General features: G+C 45.0%; 1 protein-coding gene across 2 annotated transcripts in view; it reads right to left on the reverse strand.

Annotated features, from left to right (window-relative positions):
• The window catches only part of CUBN (cubilin), a 359740-nt gene that overhangs the window by 63834 nt on the left and 272325 nt on the right, over positions 1-23581 (reverse strand). For both annotated transcript variants that reach the window (XM_077490895.1, XM_077490894.1), the window contains exons 50-54: positions 22883-23083; positions 21265-21414; positions 18720-18841; positions 17136-17361; positions 16746-16933 (exon numbers count right to left, since the gene is read on the reverse strand). In XM_077490895.1, the coding sequence (XP_077347021.1) occupies positions 16746-16933; positions 17136-17361; positions 18720-18841; positions 21265-21414; positions 22883-23083 (887 nt within the window). The remainder of the gene's footprint in view (positions 1-16745; positions 16934-17135; positions 17362-18719; positions 18842-21264; positions 21415-22882; positions 23084-23581) is intronic.

Genomic DNA, 23581 nt, shown 5'->3' on the forward strand with positions numbered 1-23581 from the left:
ACTTGTCACATCACCTGCCACATCACTTGCCACATCACCTGCCACGTCACCTGCCACAAGTTGTGGATTGTCCACTTGCCACGTCACTTGCCACATCACCTGCCACATCACTTGCCACGAGATGTGGATTGTCCACTTGCCACGTCACCTGCCACGTCACTTGCCACATCACCTGCCACAAGTTTTGGATTGTCCACTTGCCACGTCACTTGCCACGTCAGCTGCCACGTCACCTGCCACAAGATGTGGATTGTCCACTTGTCACATCACCTGCCACATCACTTGCCACATCACCTGCCACGTCACCTGCCACAAGTTGTGGATTGTCCACTTGCCATGTCACTTGCCACATCACCTGCCACGTCACTTGCCACGAGATGTGGATTGTCCACTTGCCACGTCACTTGCCACGTCACCTGCCACGTCACCTGCCACAAGTTTTGGATTGTCCACTTGCCACGTCACTTGCCACGTCAGCTGCCACGTCACTTGCCACAAGATGTGGATTGTCCACTTGTCACATCACCTGCCACATCACTTGCCACATCACCTGCCACGTCACCTGCCACAAGTTGTGGATTGTCCACTTGCCACGTCACTTGCCACATCACCTGCCACGTCACTTGCCACAAGATGTGGATTGTCCACTTTCCACGTCACCTGCCATGCCACCTGCCACAAGTTGTGGATTGTCCACTTGCCACGTCACCAGCTACATCACCTGCCACAAGTTGTGGATTGTCCACTTGCCACACCACTTTCCACGTCACCTGCCACGTCACCTGCCACAAGATGTGGATTGTCCACTTGCCACGTCAGCTGCCACGTCACTTGCCACAAGATGTGGATTGTCCACTTGTCACATCACCTGCCACATCACTTGCCACATCACCTGCCACGTCACCTGCTACAAGTTGTGGATTGTCCACTTGCCACGTCACTTGACACATCACCTGCCACGTCACTTGCCACGAGATGTGGATTGTCCACTTGCCACGTCACTTGCCACGTCACCTGCCACGTCACTTGCCACGTCACCTGCCACAAGTTTTGGATTGTCCACTTGCCACGTCACTTGCCACGTCAGCTGCCACGTCACTTGCCACAAGATGTGGATTGTCCACTTGTCACATCACCTGCCACATCACTTGCCACATCACCTGCCACGTCACCTGTCACAAGTTGTGGATTGTCCACTTGCCACGTCACTTGCCACATCACCTGCCACGTCACTTGCCACGAGATGTGGATTGTCCACTTGCCACGTCACTTGCCACGTCACCTGCCACGTCACTTGCCACGTCACCTGCCACAAGTTTTGGATTGTCCACTTGCCACGTCACTTGCCACGTCAGCTGCCACGTCACTTGCCACGAGATGTGGCTTGTCCACTTGTCACATCACCTGCCACATCACTTGCCACATCACCTGCCACGTCACCTGCCACAAGTTGTGGATTGTCCACTTGCCACGTCACTTGCCACATCACCTGCCACGTCACTTGCCACAAGATGTGGATTGTCCACTTTCCACGTCACCTGCCATGCCACCTGCCACAAGTTGTGGATTGTCCACTTGCCACGTCACCAGCCACATCACCTGCCACAAGTTGTGGATTGTCCACTTGCCACACCACTTTCCACGTCACCTGCCACGTCACCTGCCACAAGATGTGGATTGTCCACTTGCCACGTCACCTGCCACGTCACTTGCCACATCACCTGCCACAAGTTTTGGATTGTCCACTTGCCACGTCACTTGCCACGTCAGCTGCCACGTCACTTGCCACAAGATGTGGATTGTCCACTTGTCACATCACCTGCCACATCACTTGCCACATCACCTGCCACGTCACCTGCCACAAGTTGTGGATTGTCCACTTGCCATGTCACTTGCCACATCACCTGCCACGTCACTTTCCACGAGATGTGGATTGTCCACTTGCCACGTCACTTGCCACGTCACCTGCCACGTCACCTGCCACAAGTTTTGGATTGTCCACTTGCCACGTCACTTGCCACGTCAGCTGCCACGTCACTTGCCACAAGATGTGGATTGTCCACTTGTCACATCACCTGCCACATCACTTGCCACATCACCTGCCACGTCACCTGCCACAAGTTGTGGATTGTCCACTTGCCACGTCACTTGCCACATCACCTGCCACGTCACTTGCCACAAGATGTGGATTGTCCACTTTCCACGTCACCTGCCATGCCACCTGCCACAAGTTGTGGATTGTCCACTTGCCACGTCACCAGCTACATCACCTGCCACAAGTTGTGGATTGTCCACTTGCCACACCACTTTCCACGTCACCTGCCACGTCACCTGCCACAAGATGTGGATTGTCCACTTGCCACGTCAGCTGCCACGTCACTTGCCACAAGATGTGGATTGTCCACTTGTCACATCACCTGCCACATCACTTGCCACATCACCTGCCACGTCACCTGCTACAAGTTGTGGATTGTCCACTTGCCACGTCACTTGAAACATCACCTGCCACGTCACTTGCCACGAGATGTGGATTGTCCACTTGCCACGTCACTTGCCACGTCACCTGCCACGTCACTTGCCACGTCACCTGCCACAAGTTTTGGATTGTCCACTTGCCACGTCACTTGCCACGTCAGCTGCCACATCACTTGCCACAAGATGTGGATTGTCCACTTGTCACATCACCTGCCACATCACTTGCCACATCACCTGCCACGTCACCTGTCACAAGTTGTGGATTGTCCACTTGCCACGTCACTTGCCACATCACCTGCCACGTCACTTGCCACGAGATGTGGATTGTCCACTTGCCACGTCACTTGCCACGTCACCTGCCACGTCACTTGCCACGTCACCTGCCACAAGTTTTGGATTGTCCACTTGCCACGTCACTTGCCACGTCAGCTGCCACGTCACTTGCCACGAGATGTGGCTTGTCCACTTGTCACATCACCTGCCACATCACCTGCCACATCACCTGCCACGTCACCTGCCACAAGTTGTGGATTGTCCACTTGCCACGTCACTTGCCACATCACCTGCCACGTCACTTGCCACAAGATGTGGATTGTCCACTTTCCACGTCACCTGCCATGCCACCTGCCACAAGTTGTGGATTGTCCACTTGCCACGTCACCAGCCACATCACCTGCCACAAGTTGTGGATTGTCCACTTGCCACACCACTTTCCACGTCACCTGCCACGTCACCTGCCACAAGATGTGGATTGTCCACTTGCCACGTCACCAGCCACATCACCTGCCACAAGTTGTGGATTGTCCACTTGCCACATCACTTTCCACGTCACCTGCCACGTCACCTGCCACAAGTTGTGGATTGTCCACTTGCCACGTCCCTTGCCACGTCCCCTGCCACGTCACCTGCCACAAGTGGATTGTCCACTTGCCACATCACTTGCCACATCACCTGCCACAAGTTGTGGATTGTCCACTTGCCACATCACTTTCCACGTCACCTGCCACGTCACCTGCCACAAGTTGTGGATTGTCCACTTGCCACGTCCCTTGCCACATCCCCTGCCACGTCACCTGCCACAAGTGGATTGTCCACTTGCCACATCACTTGCCACATCACCTGCCACAAGTTGTGGATTGTCCACTTGCCACGTCACCTGACACAAGTTGTGGATTGTCCACTTGCCACGTCACTTGCCACGTCACCTGCCACAAGTTATGGATTGTCCACTTGCCACGTCACATGCCAGTCACCTGCCACAAGTTGTTGATTTTCCACTTGCCACGTCACCTGCCAGGTCACTTGCCGCGTCACCTGCCAGGTCACTTGCCACGTCACCTGACACAAGTTGTGGATTGTCCACTTTCCACGTCACTTGCCACTTCACCTGCCACGTCACTTGCCACAAGTTGTGGATTGTCCACTTGCCACATCACTTGCCACCTGCCATGTCACTTGCCACAAGTTGTGGATTGTCCACTTGCCACGTCACTTGCCACCTGCCATGTCACTTGCCACAAGTTGTGGATTGTCCACTTGCAATTGCAATTGTTTAAAATATTTTTCTAATGGTTTTTCATCATTTGCAATCATTTTTGAGATTTTTAATGTAAAAAAAAGGTCACCTTTAAAAACGCATATAAACGCAAACGCGGCTAAACGCGGTAGCGGCGTTTTGCCGCGTTTTGCCGCGTTTTGCCGCGTTTTGCGTCTGAAACGTGGCAACTTTTGCTTCTGAACGCATTTTTTTGCTTCTGGAAAAACGAGATTAAACACAACTGCATAAAAACGGAAAAAAACGAGACTGTGTGCATGGACACATAGGATAACATTGAATGAGTTCAGGGGCAGTTGAAAAAACTGTCCAACTGCATCTGAACACGCGTTTAACTGCGTCTCGTGTGCATGAGGCCTAACAATGACAATCTGTGTCTATTGAACTTGTATCATAACAGTCCATTCATTCAGACAGGAGCAACATGACTTCCAGCACGACTTTGGGAGGCAACTTGGACACGACTTGAGTGTGAATCACAACGCGACTTACAACACGACTTTAATGTAAAAAAAAAAACGGCATGGGTTCCCCTTCAAGAGCATACCAGGCCCTTCAGGTCTGGTATGGATATTAAGGGGAACCCTGCGCCAAAAAAAATGGCGTGGGGGTCCCCCCCAAAATCCATACCAGGCCCTTCAGGTCTGGCATGGATTTTAAGGGGAACCTTGCGCCAAAAAAAAAATGGCGTGGGGGCCCCCTCAAAATCCATACCAGACCCTTATCCGAGCACGTAACCTGGCAGGCCGCAGGAAAAGAGGGGGGGACGAGAGAGCGCCCCCCCTCCTGAACTGTACCAGGCCACATGCCCTCAACATTGGGAGGGTGCTTTGAGGTAGCCCCTCAAAGCACCTTCTCCCCATGTTGATGAGGACAAGGGCCTCATCCCTACAACCTGGTCGGTGGTTATTGGGGTGGGGGCTTATCAGAATCTGGAAGCCCCCAGATCCCGGCCTCCCCCCTGTGTGAAATGGTAAGGGGGTACAAAGGTACCCCTACCATTTCACCAAAAAAGTGACAAAAAAGTGTTAAAAATGACAGGAGAAGGTCTTTGACAATTCCTTTATTAAAGTCTGGGGATAAGGGTCTGGTATGGATTTTGAGGGGGACCCCCATGCCATTTTTTTTTGGGCACGGGGTTCCCCTTAATATCCATACCAGACCCGAAGGAGACCCCCACACACTTTTTTTTTTCCTAATTTTTTTTTCTTTCAATGCTAATGCTAATGACCTGTGTGCAATGCAAATAGCCTTAAAAAAAAAAAGAAGACGTACAACATTAGAATCCTACTATAGCTTGTAGTCTAAATATTCGACCGGGAATGTATGATTGCAGCATCAGGTCAAGTGAGTTTCGCTGCTCCGTCGAATCTTCTTTAAACATTCCGAGAGACACCATAAGCCTTCAATGACAGATTTGACCGTAATTCATTTGGATTTTCAGACGAATGCAATTTTTTAACGAAAAACTAAATAAATAAAAATGAATTTCAGGAGTAACTAAATACCTTTATTTTTCGGACGAAAACGAAATTCCAAAACAAAATATTTCAGTCTGCACATGTCTAGTTTTGACTACATTTGTTCTATTTATTTTTAATATTAAACAAGTTTGATTTAACTGTACATCTGTCTCGGCCTGACTTCATGGTTTCTGACAAGAAGTAATGAATACAGAGCTTTCTTTGAGAAAGCACTGCAGTGCTATATGTTCCAACAACAGGCTGTGTATGTGTACAACCAGGCACAGACAGACACACAGAGGTGCAGCACTGAGCAACCTTTCTGCTGCCTGCTCATTTGTAATAGTAAAAGGTGATTTAGAGCTGCAGCTCTGTGTGATTTGCCTGCGGGTGCTTGCACACATACAGGGCATATAGGGCACTGGCAGATACATAACACAGAGCTGCAGTGCTGAGTGATCTTTACTGTTATGAATGAACAGGCATTCATAATACTGATGGATCTAACAGCTTAGAGCAGGAGTCTCCAAGCTTTATAAACAAAGGGCCAGTTTACTGTCCTTCAGACCTTAGGGGGGCCGGACTGTGCCCAGTGGGAGTAGAAAATGCCCCATCTATGGTATTACGCAGAGAAATCATTGGTGTCAACGGACAGAATTTTTACCCATTGTTAGTATCTTTGTGCGACCATGTTTATGCAACACAAGTTTTGGACATAATGCGTCGGAAAAAATGGGACAGATTTTGTGGTCGGAATGTCCGACCGTGTGTACAGGGCATAAGAGATCTTTCGCTTTAAAATGTCTTAAAAGATTGACATTGTAATATTTACTTATAGTGATGAATGAATGAGCTCCTTGCTGCACACTGCCTCTTTACAAAAAAAAGTCATTTTCACTTATTACTATAATGTAACTTTGGAGTGACTGATTCATGCAATAATTGTCACTGGTAGGATTAAGGAAGATTATTTTTTTTTGCTTTGTTATTAACCACTAGCCTTCCGTAAAATGTACCCCCTTCAAGACCAGGCCATTTTTTTTGCGATACGGCACTCCATTATCTTACAGTTTGCACGGTCATGAGACGCTGCACACAAATACAGTTTGTCCTTTTTTCCCCCCACAAATAGAGCTTTCTTTTGGTCACAATTTATCATCTCTGCGTTTTTTTTCTTTGCGCTATACTAAAAACTACCGAAATTTTGAAAAAAAAAAACAATATTTTTTACTTTCTGCTATAATACATATACAATAAAAAAAGTAAAAAAATCTAATTTCTTTATAATTTCAGGCCAATTAAAAAATACCAATAAGTGCATATTGATTGGTTTGCGTAAAAAAAAGTTATACCGTCTACAAGCTATGGGATATCTTTTTTTTTACTAGTAATGGTGGCGATTAGCGACTTATACTGCGATATTGCAGCAGACAGTCGGGACAGTAACTGACACTTTTGACACTTTTTGGGGACCAGTGACACTAATACAGCGGTCAGTGCTAAAAATGTGCACTGTCACTCTACTGACACTGGTTGGGAAGCGGTTAACATTGGGGAGATCAAAGGGTTAACTGTGTGCCTAACCAGTGTTTTCTTACTGCGGGGAGGTGCTTTTACTAGGGGAAAGCATTGATCCCTGTTTCTGTTTCTGTTTCTGCTTTGCAGGAACACAGGATTAATGCCTTCCCTACTGATAAAATGGCGATCTGCCCTGTTTACGTAGGCAGACCACCATTCTGGCTCTCTGCCTAAAGATCGGCGGGCGCCGGTTGACATTGAGTCCATGATACCCGCAAATCAGCTTCTGCTGTGTATAATCACAGTGGGTGAGGGTCCCCGGTGGCGCAGATGCGTGCCCCAGACCAGAGGGTGTCGGATCATGTACGAGGTACGTGAATCAGCGCAGAGCAGCCACCCTGCTGCAGTATTTTTGACGCGTGTGGCTGGAAAGTGGTTAAAGTGATTGTAAACGATCACCTTGTAAAACAACCTATTCAGTTTAAAATAGAAATGGAAGGCAAAACATTTGTGTATAGATAATAAAACATTATAAATAGCCCTTTTCCCACTTTTTACACGTAATCACATTCCCTCTGTTCTCAGCTCCATAAGAGCTGGGGAGTAGAAAAAAGCAGCACACTGATCTTCCATCATTGGAGAGCAGGCTGAGTTTCCAGCACAGCTAGACAACTAGAGCATGTTGTATAAGGTTGCCACTTTTTCTTCAAGCCAAACCAGAACACTTTAGCTGGGCACAGTAATTTATTTTAGTATACACTATAAGATTGTAACAGACCTGGGACACCTTTGGGCACTCCAAAGAGAATAGTAATGAGGTGCACATAGTGCCCCCTCACCCTCCTGTCAAGCCAAATTCTGAGTCACATTCCTGTTTGAATAATGTGTCCAGGTCTCAGGTGGACTGAAACCCAGATATATGATTTAAAACTCAGACTGTCCGGGTGAATCCCGGACAGGTGGCAAGGCAAACCTAATGATGTGGTCTGCTGTGATCAGTTTTTAATAAGAAAGTAGAGGGACTGTCAGGAACACCAGGGATTTCATACAAAGGAAGCAATACAAAGAGAACAGGAGACTTTCTCATAATGGAACAGGGTACAGCAGCCACATATCAGGAATATGGAATGTTGGGTTTACTTATTCAGGGTGTGTGTCAGGTGTGCCTGGGAACACCCTAATCACTATGTGCATTGCAGATTCCTTCTACTGCTTGGGCTTCCCCCGTGTTGGCCCCATAGTGCTACTGGCTTCCTTCCTCTCCCCCAGCTGCTGTGGGGGATGTTTCAGGATGGAGTGTGGGGGAAGAGGCTAGTAAATATGTCATTTACCAGCACCTTCTCCTTTTCTAAATGAACACAGTGAACTCACTCACCTTGGGCTAACTTTACTGTTTTTTGTTTTTTTTAAGCACAAAACTGTTTTTTTTCCCAAAAAACGCGTTAGAAAAATTGATGCGCAAATATCGTGTGAGATAAAAAGTTGCAACGACCACCATTGTATTCTCCAGAGTCTTTGCTAAAAAAAATATATAATGTTTTGGGGTTCTATGTAATTTTCTATCAAATAAATTATGGTTTTTACATGGTGGAGAGAAAAGTCAGAATTGGCCTGGGTGCTCCAGAACGCCTGATGGCGCTCCCTGCATTTTGGGCCTCTGTATGTGGCCAGGCTGTGTAAAAAGTCTCACACATGTGGTATCACCGTACTCGGGAGTAATAGCAGAATGTGTTTTGGGGTGTAATTTGGGGTATGCATATGCTGTGTGTGAGAAATAAACTGATATTATGACAATTTTGTGAAAAAAAAGAAAAGAAATCTTGATTTTGCAAAGAATTGTGGAAAAAAGGACAACTTCAAAAAACTCATCATGCCTCTTACTAAATACCTTGGAATGTCTTTTTTCCAAAATGGGGTCATTTGGGGGGTATTTGTACTTTTCTGGCATGTTAGGGTCTCAAGAAAAGAAATAGGCCATCAGTCCTTCAGGTGTGATCAATTTTCAGATATTGGCACCATAGCTTGTGGACTCTATAACTTTCACAAAAAATAAATAATATCCACCAATTTGTACTTTTACCAAAGATATGTAGTAGTAGTAGTAGTAGTATAAATTTTGGCCAAAATGAATGAAGAAAAATTACTAATCTGCTAAATTTTATAACAGAAGCGAAGAAAAATTCATTTTTTTTACAGAATTTTTGGTCTTTTTTCTTTTATAGCACAAAAAATAAAAAATCCAGCGGTGATTAAATACTACCAAAAGAAAGCTCTATTTGTGTGAAAAAAAGGACAAAAATTTCATATAGGTCCAGTGTTGCATGACTGAGTAATTGTCATTCAAAATGTGAGAGCACCGGAAGCTGAAAATTGGTCTGTTTATTAAGGGTGTTTAAGTGCCCAGTGGTTAAAGAGGAGCTCCAGGCTCCTTCAGAAAAAAATAAAAGTCAGCAGCTATAAATACTGGGGGACTGAATGGTGAAGTCAGCAGGTAGATGTCAAACCCAGGTACCCCCCCCCCCCCCCCAAAAAAAAGGTGCCAATTGTAGCAGTGAAGGGGGGGGAGGCAGATAAGCGAAGCTTCCCATTTGGGTGGAGCTCCACTTTAAATGTTTTCCCCTAAATATGCATGTACACAGAGGTGAACTTATTCTTTAAATTATTTAAATTTTTTTAGGGCCAGTCTGTCATCCGATAAATGCATAAGCAGCATAATTCAACAAATATGTCACAATCATTGCATGTTAGTTACATACAATGAGTCTTTTATGGGGGGAGAAAAAACTGAGAACTATCCAACTAAAGAATATTTGTGGTTCTTTATAGAACAATGTCTCTTACAAGTTACATTTCAGTATGACAGCTATATGTCATCATGAATCATGCAGAAAAATATATTTTTGAAACACTTTAACTTGTCATGCCCTATAGCGTGGATATTTGTCCTGTACAGTACATTCTGCTCAGGACTTCAGCTGGGAAAATAATCAGACTTCTACAAAGCCTACAATAGACCACAATTACCTCATTCTGTTAAATTCTTTGGAGAATGGAGTGGACTAAATAAGCCATCTCTTGACATTCTGGTGGTAATATCTCTGTGCTAATATTACCATTCTGTACATTAACCCATGGTCCTTAAAACAGCTCATTGTGACATACTTTCCCTAATGGATCATTCATTCTGTAAACCATAGAAAAACATGGGAAAATCCAGTGAGAATTGTGTGAAAGGTAAAGAGTGACAAAGATGGTAAATAGATCCCACTGATGGAGTGACTGAGGGATAAAAAAATGAATCCTAAATACCAGGCCAAAGGCCTACAAACTAGGGTTTCCACCTATCCAGTATTTACCCGGACAGTTCGGGTTTTGAACCATGTGACCGGGTTTAAGTCCACCTGAAACCCGGACAAATTATTCAGACCAGGCTGTGGCTCCCCAAGTAACCGAGATAGTCATACACAAATCTGTTGCCGCTGTGGGCGGCTGTTCGGGGGCAGGTTTGGCAACATTAAAGGGTGGGGTGATGATGTCAGCAAGAGCAATTTCGGCACACCCACTGGTGCGCTCTGTGCGCTACATTACTACCCTCCTTGGGGCACCCAAATGTGTCCCAGGTCTTTTATAATCCTATAGCGTTTACTGCAAAAAATAAATACATTGCCCTGTGCCGTAAAAGTGTTCAGGTTTGGCTTGAAGAAAAGGTGGCAACCCTACTACAAACCCATCTTGTGTATGGAGTCCCCAGGACATTTAACCACTTAAGCCCCGGACCAATTTGCAGCCAAAGGACCAGGCCCCTTTTTGCGATTCGGCACTGCGTCGCTTTAACTGACAATTGCACGGTCGTGCAACATGGCTCCCAAACAAAATTGGCGTCCTTTTTTTCCACAAATAGAGCTTTCTTTTGGTGGTATTTGATCACCTCTGCGGTTTTAATTTTTTGCGCTATAAACAAAAATAGAGCGACAATTTTGAAAAAAATGCAATATTTTTTACTTTTTGCTATAATAAATTTCCCCCAAAAATATATAAAAAACATTTTTTTTCCTCAGTTTAGGTCGATACGTATTCTTCTACATATTTTTGGTAAAAAAAAAAATCGCAATTAGCGATTATTGATTGGTTTGCGCAAAAGTTATAGCGTTTACAAAATAGGGGATAGTTTTATAGCATTTTTATTCATATTTTTTTTTTTACTAGTAATGGCGGCAATCATCAATTTTTTTTGTGACTGCGACATTATGGCGCACACATCGGACATTTTTGACACATATTTGGGACCATTGTCATTTATACAGCAATCAGTGCTATTTAAATGCACTGATTCGTGTGTAAATGACACTGGCAGTGAAGGAGTTAACCACTAGGGGGCAGTGTAGGTGTTATGTGTTTTTCTTTATTGTAGGGGGGCGTGACCTGGCATGTGACGTCACTGATCGTCTTTCCCTATAAAATGGAATATCGGTGACAGCCACAATAGGAAGCACGGGGAGAGGGTTGTTTACATAGACCTCTCCTCGTTCTTCAGCTCTGTGACCTGATCGCCGCACACCAGCGGCGTTTGGGTCCGTTGGTCCCGCGGCTACAGAGATCAGGACCGGGTCAGGAGCCCGCTGTCTGCGGCACGCTCCCGACCCACAGCTGGGCACTTAAAGAGCAACGTACAGGTACGTGATTGTGCCCAGTCGTGTCATTCTGCCGACGTATATGTGCAGGAGGCGATCCTTAATATGAAGCAAACTACCAAAAGACTACTGTTATGGACTACTATGCACAACTACAATATGAAATTTGTCGAAGTATACTATGTATAACAAATAATTTTTTTTATATGAAGCATTTCCCCTCAAGAAGACCATTTATTGTACAAAATATAAAATCATTTAGGTATATCCCCATTAAAACTCCACTGACCATGCAGGGCCAGATTTAGACTCTGAGGGGCTCAGGCACTCCAGGTTTAGTAAACCCCTCATTCACAGAGTTGGTTTACATTGTCAATGACCATCACACATTTTCAAAATGCATGACACAATGTCATTCTAAGGTCACATGTGCATACATGCACGCATGCAGTCATAGGCCACCTTCCTTAACCACTTCATCCCCAAAAGGATTTGCCCCCTTCCTGATCAGAGCACTTTTTGCGATTCGGCACTACGTTGCTTTAACTGACAATTGCGCGGTCGTACGACGTTGCACCCAAACAAAATTGACGCACTTTTTTTCCCACAAATAGAGCTTTCTTTTGGTGGTATTTGATCACCTCTGTGACAGGGAGCAGTGATCTCTGTCATGTCAGTAGGCAGAACAGAAAAATGCCTTGTTTACAAAGACATCTCCCCATTCTACCTCTTCGTGACATGATCACGGCCACCCAGTGGACACCGAGTCCACGGGACCCGTGGTCTCGGTCACAGAGATCGCAGCAGGCACTGTTTCTTGAAGGGGATGTACCTGTACGCTCTTTTGCCCACCCGTGCCATTCTGCCAACGTATATCGTCGCGCAGCGGTCGGGAAGCGGTTAAAGCGTAGCTCCAGGCTCCTTCATAAAAAATGAAAAGTACTCCGCTTTAAGAGCACAAGTGTTATATGTGTGGTTGGCTTGAGTTGCCAAAAATTGTTTTTAAAAACAATACAATATACCAGACCAGAGTAAAACCTTTTACAGAGGAAGGCAGGCAACGTATTATTTCTGAAGGTACATTTATTAAAATAAAGGATTTTTAAAAATAATATATATATTTTATATTATTTTATTTTTTATTTTTGAATATCTTATAACAAAAAAATGTATATTGTTTCTATATGATTTTTGTATAGAGGGGGCACATTTTGTCAGGGGTCCTGGGGCAATTGTCCCTTTTGCCCCTCATAAATCTGGCACTGTGACCACTCCCCCCCCCCCCCCAATATCCTGAAAGTATTCCTCTGTAAACATATAAAACATGTATAATGGGACTGTCAACAACATCAAGTTGCTATATCCTCTGCTCAGCAAAAATGGCTTATGTTTACCTCTGTGAATCAACACATTCGAAATCATACAAAAATATTGATTAATATTGCATTAACCACTTGCTTACTGGGCACTTAAACCCCCCTCAGTCCCAGACCAATTTTCAGCTTTCAGCGCTGATGCACTTTGAGTGACAATTGCGCGGGCATACAACACTGTACCCAAATGAAATTTTTATCATTTTTTTCCCACAAATAGAGCTTTCTTTTGGTGGTATTTAGTTACAGCTCGGAGTTTTATTTTTTGCTAAACAAACAAAAAAAGATGCAAAAAAAAAAAAAAAAAAATCATGTTTTAATAGTTTGTTATAAAATTTTGCAAACGGGTCATTTTTCTCCTTCATTGAAGTGCGCTGATTAGGCGGCACTGATAGGCTGCATTGGTGGGCACTGATGGGCTGCATTGGTGGGCACTGATGGGCTGCATTGGTGGGCACTGATGGGCTGCACTGGTGGGCACTGATAGGCATAGTTAAGGCGGCACTAATAGGCACAGATAAGGCGGCACCGATGGGCACAGATAAGGCGGCACTGATGGGCAAAGATGGGCACAGATAAGATGGCACGGATGGGTGGCACGGATAAGTGGCACGGATGGGTGGCACGGATAAGTGGCACGGATGGGTGGCACGGATGGGCACTGATAGGTACCACAGATAGATGGGACTGATGGGCACTGATAGGTGGCACTGATAGGTGGCTCTGATAGGTGGCACTGCTGGGCACTGATGGGCGGCACTGCTGGGCACTGATGGGCGGCACTGCTGGGCACTGATGGGCGGCACTGGGGTGCAGCACCTTTGAGGCAGATTGGGTGGCACTGTGGGTGGCACTGTGGGGTGGCACTGTGGGTGGCACTGTGGGTGGCACTGTGGGTGGCACTGTGGGTGGCACTGTGGGCACTATGGGCACTGACAGGGGGCACTGACGGGGGGCACTTACTTTTTCTTTTATTTTACTTCAGGATGGCACTGCGGGAGGCAGGTGGGCACAGGCAGGTGGCAGGTGGGCACATGTATTGATGGCCGTGATCGGGACTGATGTCCCGATCACGGCCGCCGGTGATCGGCTTTTTTTTTCTCTCCTCGCGCTGTCAGCGCGAGGAGGAATAATAGCCGATTACCGGCTCCGTTCTATCACATGATCAGCTGTCATTGGCTGACAGCTGATCACGTGATAAGGGGTCGGGATCGACCCCTTACACGGATCGGTGATCAGGCGAGTCTCACGGACTCGCCGATCACAGAGCGCGCCGCGCGCGCCCCTCAGGGGGCGCGCAGGCCGCTCGTAACCAGGACGACGTCAATAGACGTAGTCCTGAAAATGTAGGTCCGCGCTAATGCCGTCATTTGGCAATAGCGCGGATCTGAAGTGGTTAAAGAGAATATGAATTGAATTCATGCATATATAACAAAAGAATATTGGTTAAACTTGCACGTGTGTATAGGAACTTGTCAGTCCTTCCAATACTCAGTATACAGTATCTCACAAAAGTGAGTACACCCCTCATATTTTTGTAAATATTTTATTATATCTTTTCATGTGACAACACTGAAGAAATTACATTTTGCTACAATGTAAGGTAGTGAGTGTACAGCTTGTATAACAGTGTAAATTTGCTGTCCCCTCAAAATAACTCAACACACAGCCATTAATGTCTAAACCGCTGGCAGAAAAAGTGAGTACACCCCTAAGTTAAAATGTCCAAATTGGGCCCAAGTAGTAATTTTCCCTCCCCGGTATCATGTGACTTGTTAGTGTTACAAGGTCTCAGGTGTGAATGGGTGTTAAATTTGGTGTTATCGCTCCTACTCTCTCATACTGGACACTGGAAGTTCAACATGGCACCTCATGGCAAAGAGCTCTCTGAATTGTTGCTCTACATAAAGATGGCCTAGGCTATAAGAAGATTGCCAAGACCCTGAAACTGAGCTGCAGCATGGTGGCCAAGACCATACAGCGGTCTACCAGGACAGGTTCCACTCACAACAGGCCTTGTCATGGTCCACCAAAGTTGAGTGCACGTGTTCAGCGACATATCCAGAGGTTGTCTTTAGGAAATAAACGTATGAGTGCTGCCAGCATTGCTGCAGAGGTTGAAGGGGTGAGGGGTCAGCCTGTCAGTGCTCAGACCATACCATAGACAATGCATCAAATTGGTCTGCATGGCTGTCGTCCCAGAAGGAAGCTTCTTCTAAAGATGATTCACAAGAAAGCCCGCAAACAGTTTGCTGAAGACAAGCAGACTAAGGACACGGATTACTGGAACCATGTCCTGTGGTCTGATGATACCAAGCTAAACTTATTTGGTTCAGATGGTGTCAAGCGTGTGTGGAGGCAACCAGATGAGGAGTACAAACAGGGCCGGTGCTACCACTAGGTAAACTAGGCAGCCGCCTAGGGCGCACTGCTGCCTAGGTGCGTCCGGCTGCTGATTTTCCTCCACGTCTGCATGCTCTGCAGGCTGCAGCATGTAACTAACTCAGTCCCAGGCAGCTGCTCTGTCCGACCGGTGGTATAATTAGAGGCACATCACAGCAATGGAGTCCCAGCCCTAGAGGAAGCAGAGCCAATGCTTCCTGTATAGCGTTGCCTCCTGTCACATGGGCGGGGCAAAGGGGGTGGGGTCAGGGTTGGAGCCAATGGGGACGGCAAAATTAGGTTTCGCCTAAGGTGTCAAAAATCTTTGCACCAGCCCTGAGTACAAAGACAAGTGTGTCTTGCCTACAGTCAAGCATGGTGGTTGGAGTGTCATGGTCTGGGGCTGCATGAGTGCTGCTGGCACTGGGGAGCTACAGTACATTGAGGGAATCATGAATGCCAACATGTACTGTGACATACTGAAGCAGAGAATTATCCCCTCCCTTCGGAGACAGGACTGCAGGGCAGTATTCCAACATGATAACGACCCCAAACACACCTCCAAGAAGACCACTGCCTTGCTAAAGGAGCTAAGGGTAAAGGTGATGGGCTGGCCAAGCATGTCTCCAGACCTAAGCCCTATTGAGCATCTGTGGGGCATCCTCAAACGGAAGTTGGAGGAGTGCAAGGTCTCTGACCTCCACCAGATCCGTGATGTCGTCATGGAGGAGTGGAAGAAGACTCCAGTGACAACCTGTGAAGCTCTGGTGAACTCCATGCCCAAGAGGGTTAAGGCAGTGCTGGAAAATAATGGTGGCCACACAAAATATTGACACTTTGGGCCCAATTTGGAAATTTTCACTTAGGGGTGTACTTACTTTTGTTGCCAGCAGTTTAGACATTAATGGCTGTGTGTTGAGTTATTTTGAGAGGACAGTAAATTTACACTGTTATACAAGCTGTACGCTCACTACTTTACATTGTAGCAAAGTGTCATTTTTTCAGTGTTGTCACATGAAAAGATATAATAATATATTTTTAAAAATGTGAGGAGTGTACTCACTTTTGTGAGCTACTGTATATAACAGTACTGACAATAACATCCACCCAAAGCCACTATAGCCTTGCCTTGGTTTCCAAGAAGGAAGACCCTTGTTGCTCAGAATCAGTGGTCACGTTAAGTTTTTCTTAACCCTTGCTAAAAGTGGAAAAATTACTAATGACAGTATAACACAATGGAAAGCAATCCATACAGGCGTTTGGTAACTTCTGCACCAATAAATAAACAAAAGTTTGCTTTCAATTGCTGTACAAAGTATTCTTATAGAAAACAGAGTTTCTCTCCCACCTTTAAGAAGCTTCTCTGGCATTGTCCACTGCTATCAGGAATATGGAAGTTCTCACTAAATGTCAGTTCAAAATGGCTGCTCTCATGAGTCAGGATTGTCCAAGTGCATCTGCTATTCATAGGAAAGATTAAAGGCCAGCCTGGAGATTTGATGTTTCCACTATCTGCATGAATATAGCCACCACATCCTATCAAAGAAAAAAAAAAGATGATGATAATAAAGGGTACCCAAGGGCTGGAGACAGTCATGGCACTCATGAAAGCTAGAGTGGTGGTGGTTGTGCCTGCTACTGCAACTTGCAGCATCCAGAATGTGTAAATTTCATAGATCAAATGATTTAAAAAAAATAGTACTAGATGTCGCAAGGTTCAAAAGAAAGTATATCTCACCCTGAGAATCTGATGTCCAGTTAGCATAAAATCCTCCTCCATGTATGGAATTGTCCGCATTGAAAATGACCAACAGTTTATTAGACCCAGACTGGATTGTCCCTGGTGACACAGTCCCACAATATTGTCCTATAATTGGTGAGCTTGGCAAGGCACCGTTCACTATTGTCAATGAGTCCCAGCGGCATAACACATGATATTCCAGATTAAAATAAGCAAAAGAGAGCTGGAAAGGAATACAACAATACAATTTTTACACAGTCGAGAGATAATAACGTCACATGAAAACATGCAGCAAATACTGGAAATGAAAGCCAGTGATCCAATGCCTCCTGTTGGCCAGTATAAGATTTTAGTGGAGTGTCTGTAACATCTAAAACACCAGCACAACCATGAGTGTGCATACTACTTTTGTGGATCTTCTGTGGAACAGGGGCCCAAAAATTACCCAAGGGCTGCCATGAGCAAGGTTCAGGGGAGACTCAGACTCTGATCAGAGCTCACATCTGTTCAGGGGTTATAGCAAGAAGTGGTAGCAAAGGGAGCAGATTCATCTAGAAACAGTTGCCTAGTGAGCATGGTCAAGGCACTTCTGTCTATCAGGATACGGTCTGGTCTACATCCTGACAAAAGGTGGACAGTTGTTATAGGCAACACTCATTAGCTGTGACAGTGGCCCTCTGAAGCCAATGGTTTCCACTAAACATAATAAAATATATGACATTTTGCAATCACAGATCATTAGGTCATAAGATACTGTTATTTACACTCAATACTTGAAAATTATAAAACAATTTCAAGCATTGCTTCCTTTAGCAAGGTTGATTAAAAATGATATGTGTCCATCTAGAAATATCATTACCATGCACAGTATTTTTTAAAATTGACATTCCAAACATCTCCCAATCCACCAACCTTTATTCTATTTTTTCCATATTACTGGTTCACTTCATGACTAAGTCAACCAAGTCAATTCGAAACCCTAAATGAGACCTAATGGATCTATGAACTTGAATGGAATATATAACTGCATCTTCATCATCTTCAACTACAGCTTTGCATCTTCATTAAAAACTCAAATACATATAAAACAATTAGTAACTCGACAACTAATCAGATTCAAAACGGTGTTGGAAGTTTGGATGTTATTGGTGATTCAAGAAGCATAAGAAAGAAAGGAAAGAAGTGCCTTTTACATAGCCTGTAAGGAACTTCAGAGTGGGCTGAATGTAGGGGATTACATTGAACCCTTTAGTATACTGTAGATGCAGTGTTTACTGCTTAGCATTAGTGTTTTGGTGAATGGTTTTAGTTTTACCTGCAAATACTGGGGAACCCAACCTAGCACTGTATGTGCCTCCTCTCTGGGCCTCCTATGACAGTAGCTCTTCCTCTGATATACATTTCAGAAAGTTAAATTTTTTAATTAATAAGTATTTTAAAGAGCTGTATAGTAATATCACCTAACCTCTCCAGGTTTCTGTTCTCCTTTATACAGATTCCAAGGAATGAAGTTTGCATATACAGTATGTAAAGAGAAGGCTTGGGGATGGTTTGTCTCTATAGTCTTTAGCTAATACTCACAGTAATAATTTGTCCTTCTGGGGCCTCCAAGTGCCAGGCACAGTGGCTTCCACCTGTGTAGTTTCCAGGATAGTTTGGACTATATATAACCCCAGCTACACCACTCTGCACCCCACCACAACCTAAAAGACAAAGCAAAACATCACCATAATAATACATTTACATTATAAATATTTGTTGAGCCCACACAGTACTTTTGGGTATATTCTAGCAGGTTAGATTTTTCCCCTGGAATTTAAGCATGGCCTAATTCTCCTGACAGTTTGGATCCGTAAGGAACCACAAGATGTCCATGTAGCACCCTCTACTTACGTAGGTGCTAGAGTAGGTTTATTTTTGGTAAGTGTAGGTAACTTTAGGCAGGCCTAGCTGGAAGCTGGCAGCATCACCTCACTGTTACCTCCCTCTTTTTTCTAGAGGAATCCTAGAAGAGAGGAGGGGAAGAGAGGTGGAGCTGTCTGGGGTGTCTCAGGGAGCCCTGACCAATCCCCAACTAGGATTGGCGGGTGCAGTTCTCCTTGAACTACCTAGAGTCAGACCAGCTGGGGAGGAGTTTTTGGGTGGAGGAACTGAAGATGGAGTTCTAGGCTGTCGGGGGCCTTTGAGGGAGCTCCCCAGTCTGGGGGGGGGGGGGGGTGACCTCGGGCCTGGGACTCAGGTGCAGGACAAAGCCCTTCAATAACTCATGAAGGATCCATTCAGGAGGCACAGGAGGAGTCAGAGAGTACAGCAGGAGCTAGTACAGCCAGGTAAGTCTTCAGGAGGGAACAACTGGTTACAGCCAGGAGGGCTGGTGAGTGACATGGGCAGTCAGGAGGACTGGAGAGGCATGCCAGAGAGGACTGAGAGGAAGCAGTTACAGCTGGGTGTGGAGCCAGTAGTGAGGATTGCAATGTCACAGACAGTGAAGTTGGGCAGCTGCAGCCAGGAGGGCTGGTAAGGCCTGAAGAGGACTGACTGGGAGCAGTAGTCCACCAGAGAGACAGCTAGAACTAACAAAACTTTCCATATTTTCTGCTACACCATCAGCGCCCATGGCCCCTGCTTGCAAAGGACAAGTTACTGAGCCAGTGTCAGGCCATGCTACCATGTGCTAGCTGTTCCTGGTATCACTTAATAGGAAGCGACATCCAGGAGGAATGGAGCGAACCACTAGATAGGAAGTAAAGAGTTGGGCTGGAGGAGTCAAGAGAAGTGTACAAAGAGTGTACATAGTTGTCCTTAGCAACTTTGCTATTATTCCACTGGGTATCCCATAATTCCCATCCCCATCCAAGTTGAATTCCCCCCAATAAAACAACAAAAACAAAGCCAGCAGACTGTTCATTGTCTTGGAGTGTCTGGGAATTGAATACCAGGCCGGGCAGGGTGACAGGTGGGCCACATCACTTAGCAGCCCCTACAGAGGTTCTGCTACATCCATATAACATTTTAAGTCAAGAATCTTTATATCTATGTTTCCTATGCACCCCTCTGATCCTAGATTTACTTTTTTACTAAGCACTCAACCTACCACAACTCTAAGGCCGCGTACACACGGGCGGACAGTTTCAGCGGACAGTCTGACGAACAAAGTTTTTCGGAATTTCCGTAAGACAGTCCGCTGAAACTTGGTTTCAGCGGACAGTCCGCTCGTGTGTAGGCTTGTTCGACAAACTAAGTTTAGCGCATGCTCAGAAAGGATTTACACGGCGAAGGTTGCATTGCAGTGTATTGGACGTCGTATTTCTCGTCCCGTCGTACGTGCCGTTCACGTCATCGCGCACGCTTTCAGCGGACTGTTCGTTCATCGTGTGTGGTCAAGTCCGTTCATGCAAAATTTGAGCGGACTGTTTGTCGGATTGTTTGACGAACAAAGTTGGGCGAACAGTCCGCCCGTGTGTACGCGGCCTAAGGCTAAGCCCCCTTCCAACTGTCAATCTTGTATCTGATGAGAGCTCCTTTATTTTCCCCTGAGGTGCAGGGCTTAGTGCTGGAGTCATGGAGGTCAAATCCCTTCGTAGAAGGTTTGTAGAGGGTTTTATAGCAAAAAAAAGTATTAGTGGAAAAATGCTTCTGTCCAGCAATACTTTATATTTAAGTGTCAAAGTGACAAACAATTTTCCTTAATTCAGCCCTTGTGATACAGAAAAACCAAGAATTTAAGACCAATGTGCAATATGCAGCTTATTTATGTGTTCGGTGCAAGCTACGTATAATGAATGCGCCAAAGATCTTGTGGGAGGTTCTTCGGTTACAAATTATTATTATACAGAATTTAAATAGTTCAAATAATTTGCAAATGTCTACTAAATAGTGGACGTAAGACCCCATTTGTGAGCATCTTATACCTCACTTCTTTGGAAGTTCAATGCCCAATCTCATCTACTCTGCAGTGCAAGGTCAGGCTGACCATCAAGGAGCTAATTTGTAGAGGAGCCATCTTAAAACAAACAGCTTCCTTGCCTGATGTCAGTGTCCCTGCTGCACAGCTTGATTGGTCACTACAAAATGCACTAGTATCAGGACATGTCACAGATCATTCAATGGGGTTCTGACACCTTACCTGTAAATGAATATTCAGCATGAAATCCGATGTCTTCTACCTGAGCGTTACTAACAAATCGTACCCATATCCGAGGTGCAAAGAGAGCCAGAGGGACTGATGGGATGTTCCTACCACACACTCTGCTTATTAACTGGCCATCTGCATCATCTGTAACATAAATAATGTATGCTAATATTATAGGCATTTTTTATTGTATCCAGCATTAACACAGTTGTGTTAAGGTGGTCCAAAAGGTTGGTCATTATATAAAATAAAACAATATAGAGATTTGCCTGCCAACTAATAAGAGACACTCCAAATAGGAATAATTGGATAATGCCCAGTGCATGCATGGGCTTGGCTCAAAGGACATTGACAAACTGCCCTGGGACTTCAAGGACGATACCTCACTGGGGGTGGGACAACCTACAATATATGTAACTGCACAATGGTTACTCCTGCCAACCACTACAGTCACTATAAGACTGAGTGCCAGGGTGGAGACCATGGTGCTCAGAAGGAAGCATGCTATCTAAGCCCTTGTACACACGGTCGGACATTCTGACAACCAAATCCGTTGGATTTTGTCCGACGGATTTTGTCCGAAACTGTTGCATACACACAGTCGGAAAAAGTTGTCAGAAAATCCGATCGTACTTAACGTGATGATGTTATTTCGTTAGGATGGGACTACGTTCATGCTAGTAGCCAATAGCTTTGGTCTAGGAATTTGATCTGAGCATGCATGGCACTTTGTCCGATCGGAATTCTCTACACATGATCGGACAAAGTCCGATCGGATCATGTTGTCGGAAAATGTTATAGCCCAGCTGGAAAACTTGGTCCATCGGATACTCCAATGGAAACAGTCTGATGGAGCCCACACACTGTTGGATTATCCGACAACACGGTCCTATCGGACATTGTCCATCGGAATGTCCAACCGTGTGTACAAGGGCTAAGGCTGTCCTTGAAGTGTCAGATAGTGAAGGTGCTTCTAGCTCCGAAAGAGAGCAATATTTCACTTGCTGCCCAAAGGAAACAAATTTGTCTCTTCCATTACAGCTACCTTGATTAGGGAAGAGATAAGAGAAGGGAGAGGGTCATTTTAAAGTAAACTTTTAGGCCTACCTCTCCCAATTCCACAATTATTACCAAGCAATTTAAAAGATAACTAAACCCAAGAACAAATATGCAAAAAATTGTAGCTTACAGTCCTTGTGGTAGCTGTATTCGTTTTCTTATTTTTTTCAAGCTACCAAAATTTTCAGCAATAACAGGAAAATATCTGTTGATATTGCCAGAAATGCAGTGTCAATGGTCACTTCCTTAGAGTTGACAAAAAACATCTTCCTTCCTAGCTATCTTCTGTAATTGACCAATTTTTCTGCCCCCATGTAATTAAGATGAAGAGATACTTCAGATGTGGAGATGTTTGTAGTCTATAGCAGGAGAGCAGCCTAGGATGGCAACCACAGATCCCTCCATAGATACAGTGGATGAGTGATGTAGCCACTCAGGAAGTGTGTTATTTGCAGGATTACCCAGTAAAATAACTCAAAAGAAGCTGGTAAAAAGAAAATGAATGCAGCTACCACACCATAATAATCTTACATAAATACACTTCACTTCTCACCTAATTTGATTTCCACAAAGTCGTTCAGGCAATTTTGATGTGGTTCCAGTTGCAATCTCTTAAACTCCATGTACGTAGTGGAGACATTGGGGTTCTGAATGACCCACTCACAGTTTAGGTTCTTGGTATAATTACTGACCTGATTGTATCCAGGAGATGTAAAGTTACCTCCAACAGGTTTCATTAGTGATCCTCCGCAGACTTCAAGACAAAATTATTTTATTTCATTATCATTATGTCTTTATCACATTCCATCCACAATTTATAATTCTAAAAACTGAGCAGATTTAAGAAATGCCCACACTCTTATCAACTCTTTAATTGGCCTAAACATCAATATATTTTGGTAGCCCAAGATCATTTTTGCTAAGCCCCAGCTTTATTACCATATTTCTTAGTTTCATCAAGAGCACAGATCTAATAGAAAAGACCGACTACAACTTTAAAATCAGAAACTGTTAAATTCAGATATAACCATGACAGATTCCTCTCTGCTCCAAGACGCTCCTCCACGCCTCCACAAGAACAGCCGGTGCTGGACATCAAACTTAGTCATCCATACTCATGAAGTCAGTGCAGATATAAAAGAAAGCCGCTCACCGGTGGCGTCACTGGAATCCACATTTATTGTAGGGAATGACCACAAGTGCTACAATGACAGTCTCCACTCTAGGACTGCACCACCCACTGATGCCTTCT

This window comes from Lithobates pipiens, unplaced genomic scaffold (genome assembly GCF_037356315.1).
Source record: "Lithobates pipiens isolate NorthernLeopardFrog02 unplaced genomic scaffold, aLitPip1_a1.2 Scaffold_19, whole genome shotgun sequence".
In the NCBI taxonomy this organism is placed as follows: Eukaryota; Metazoa; Chordata; class Amphibia; order Anura; family Ranidae; genus Lithobates; species Lithobates pipiens.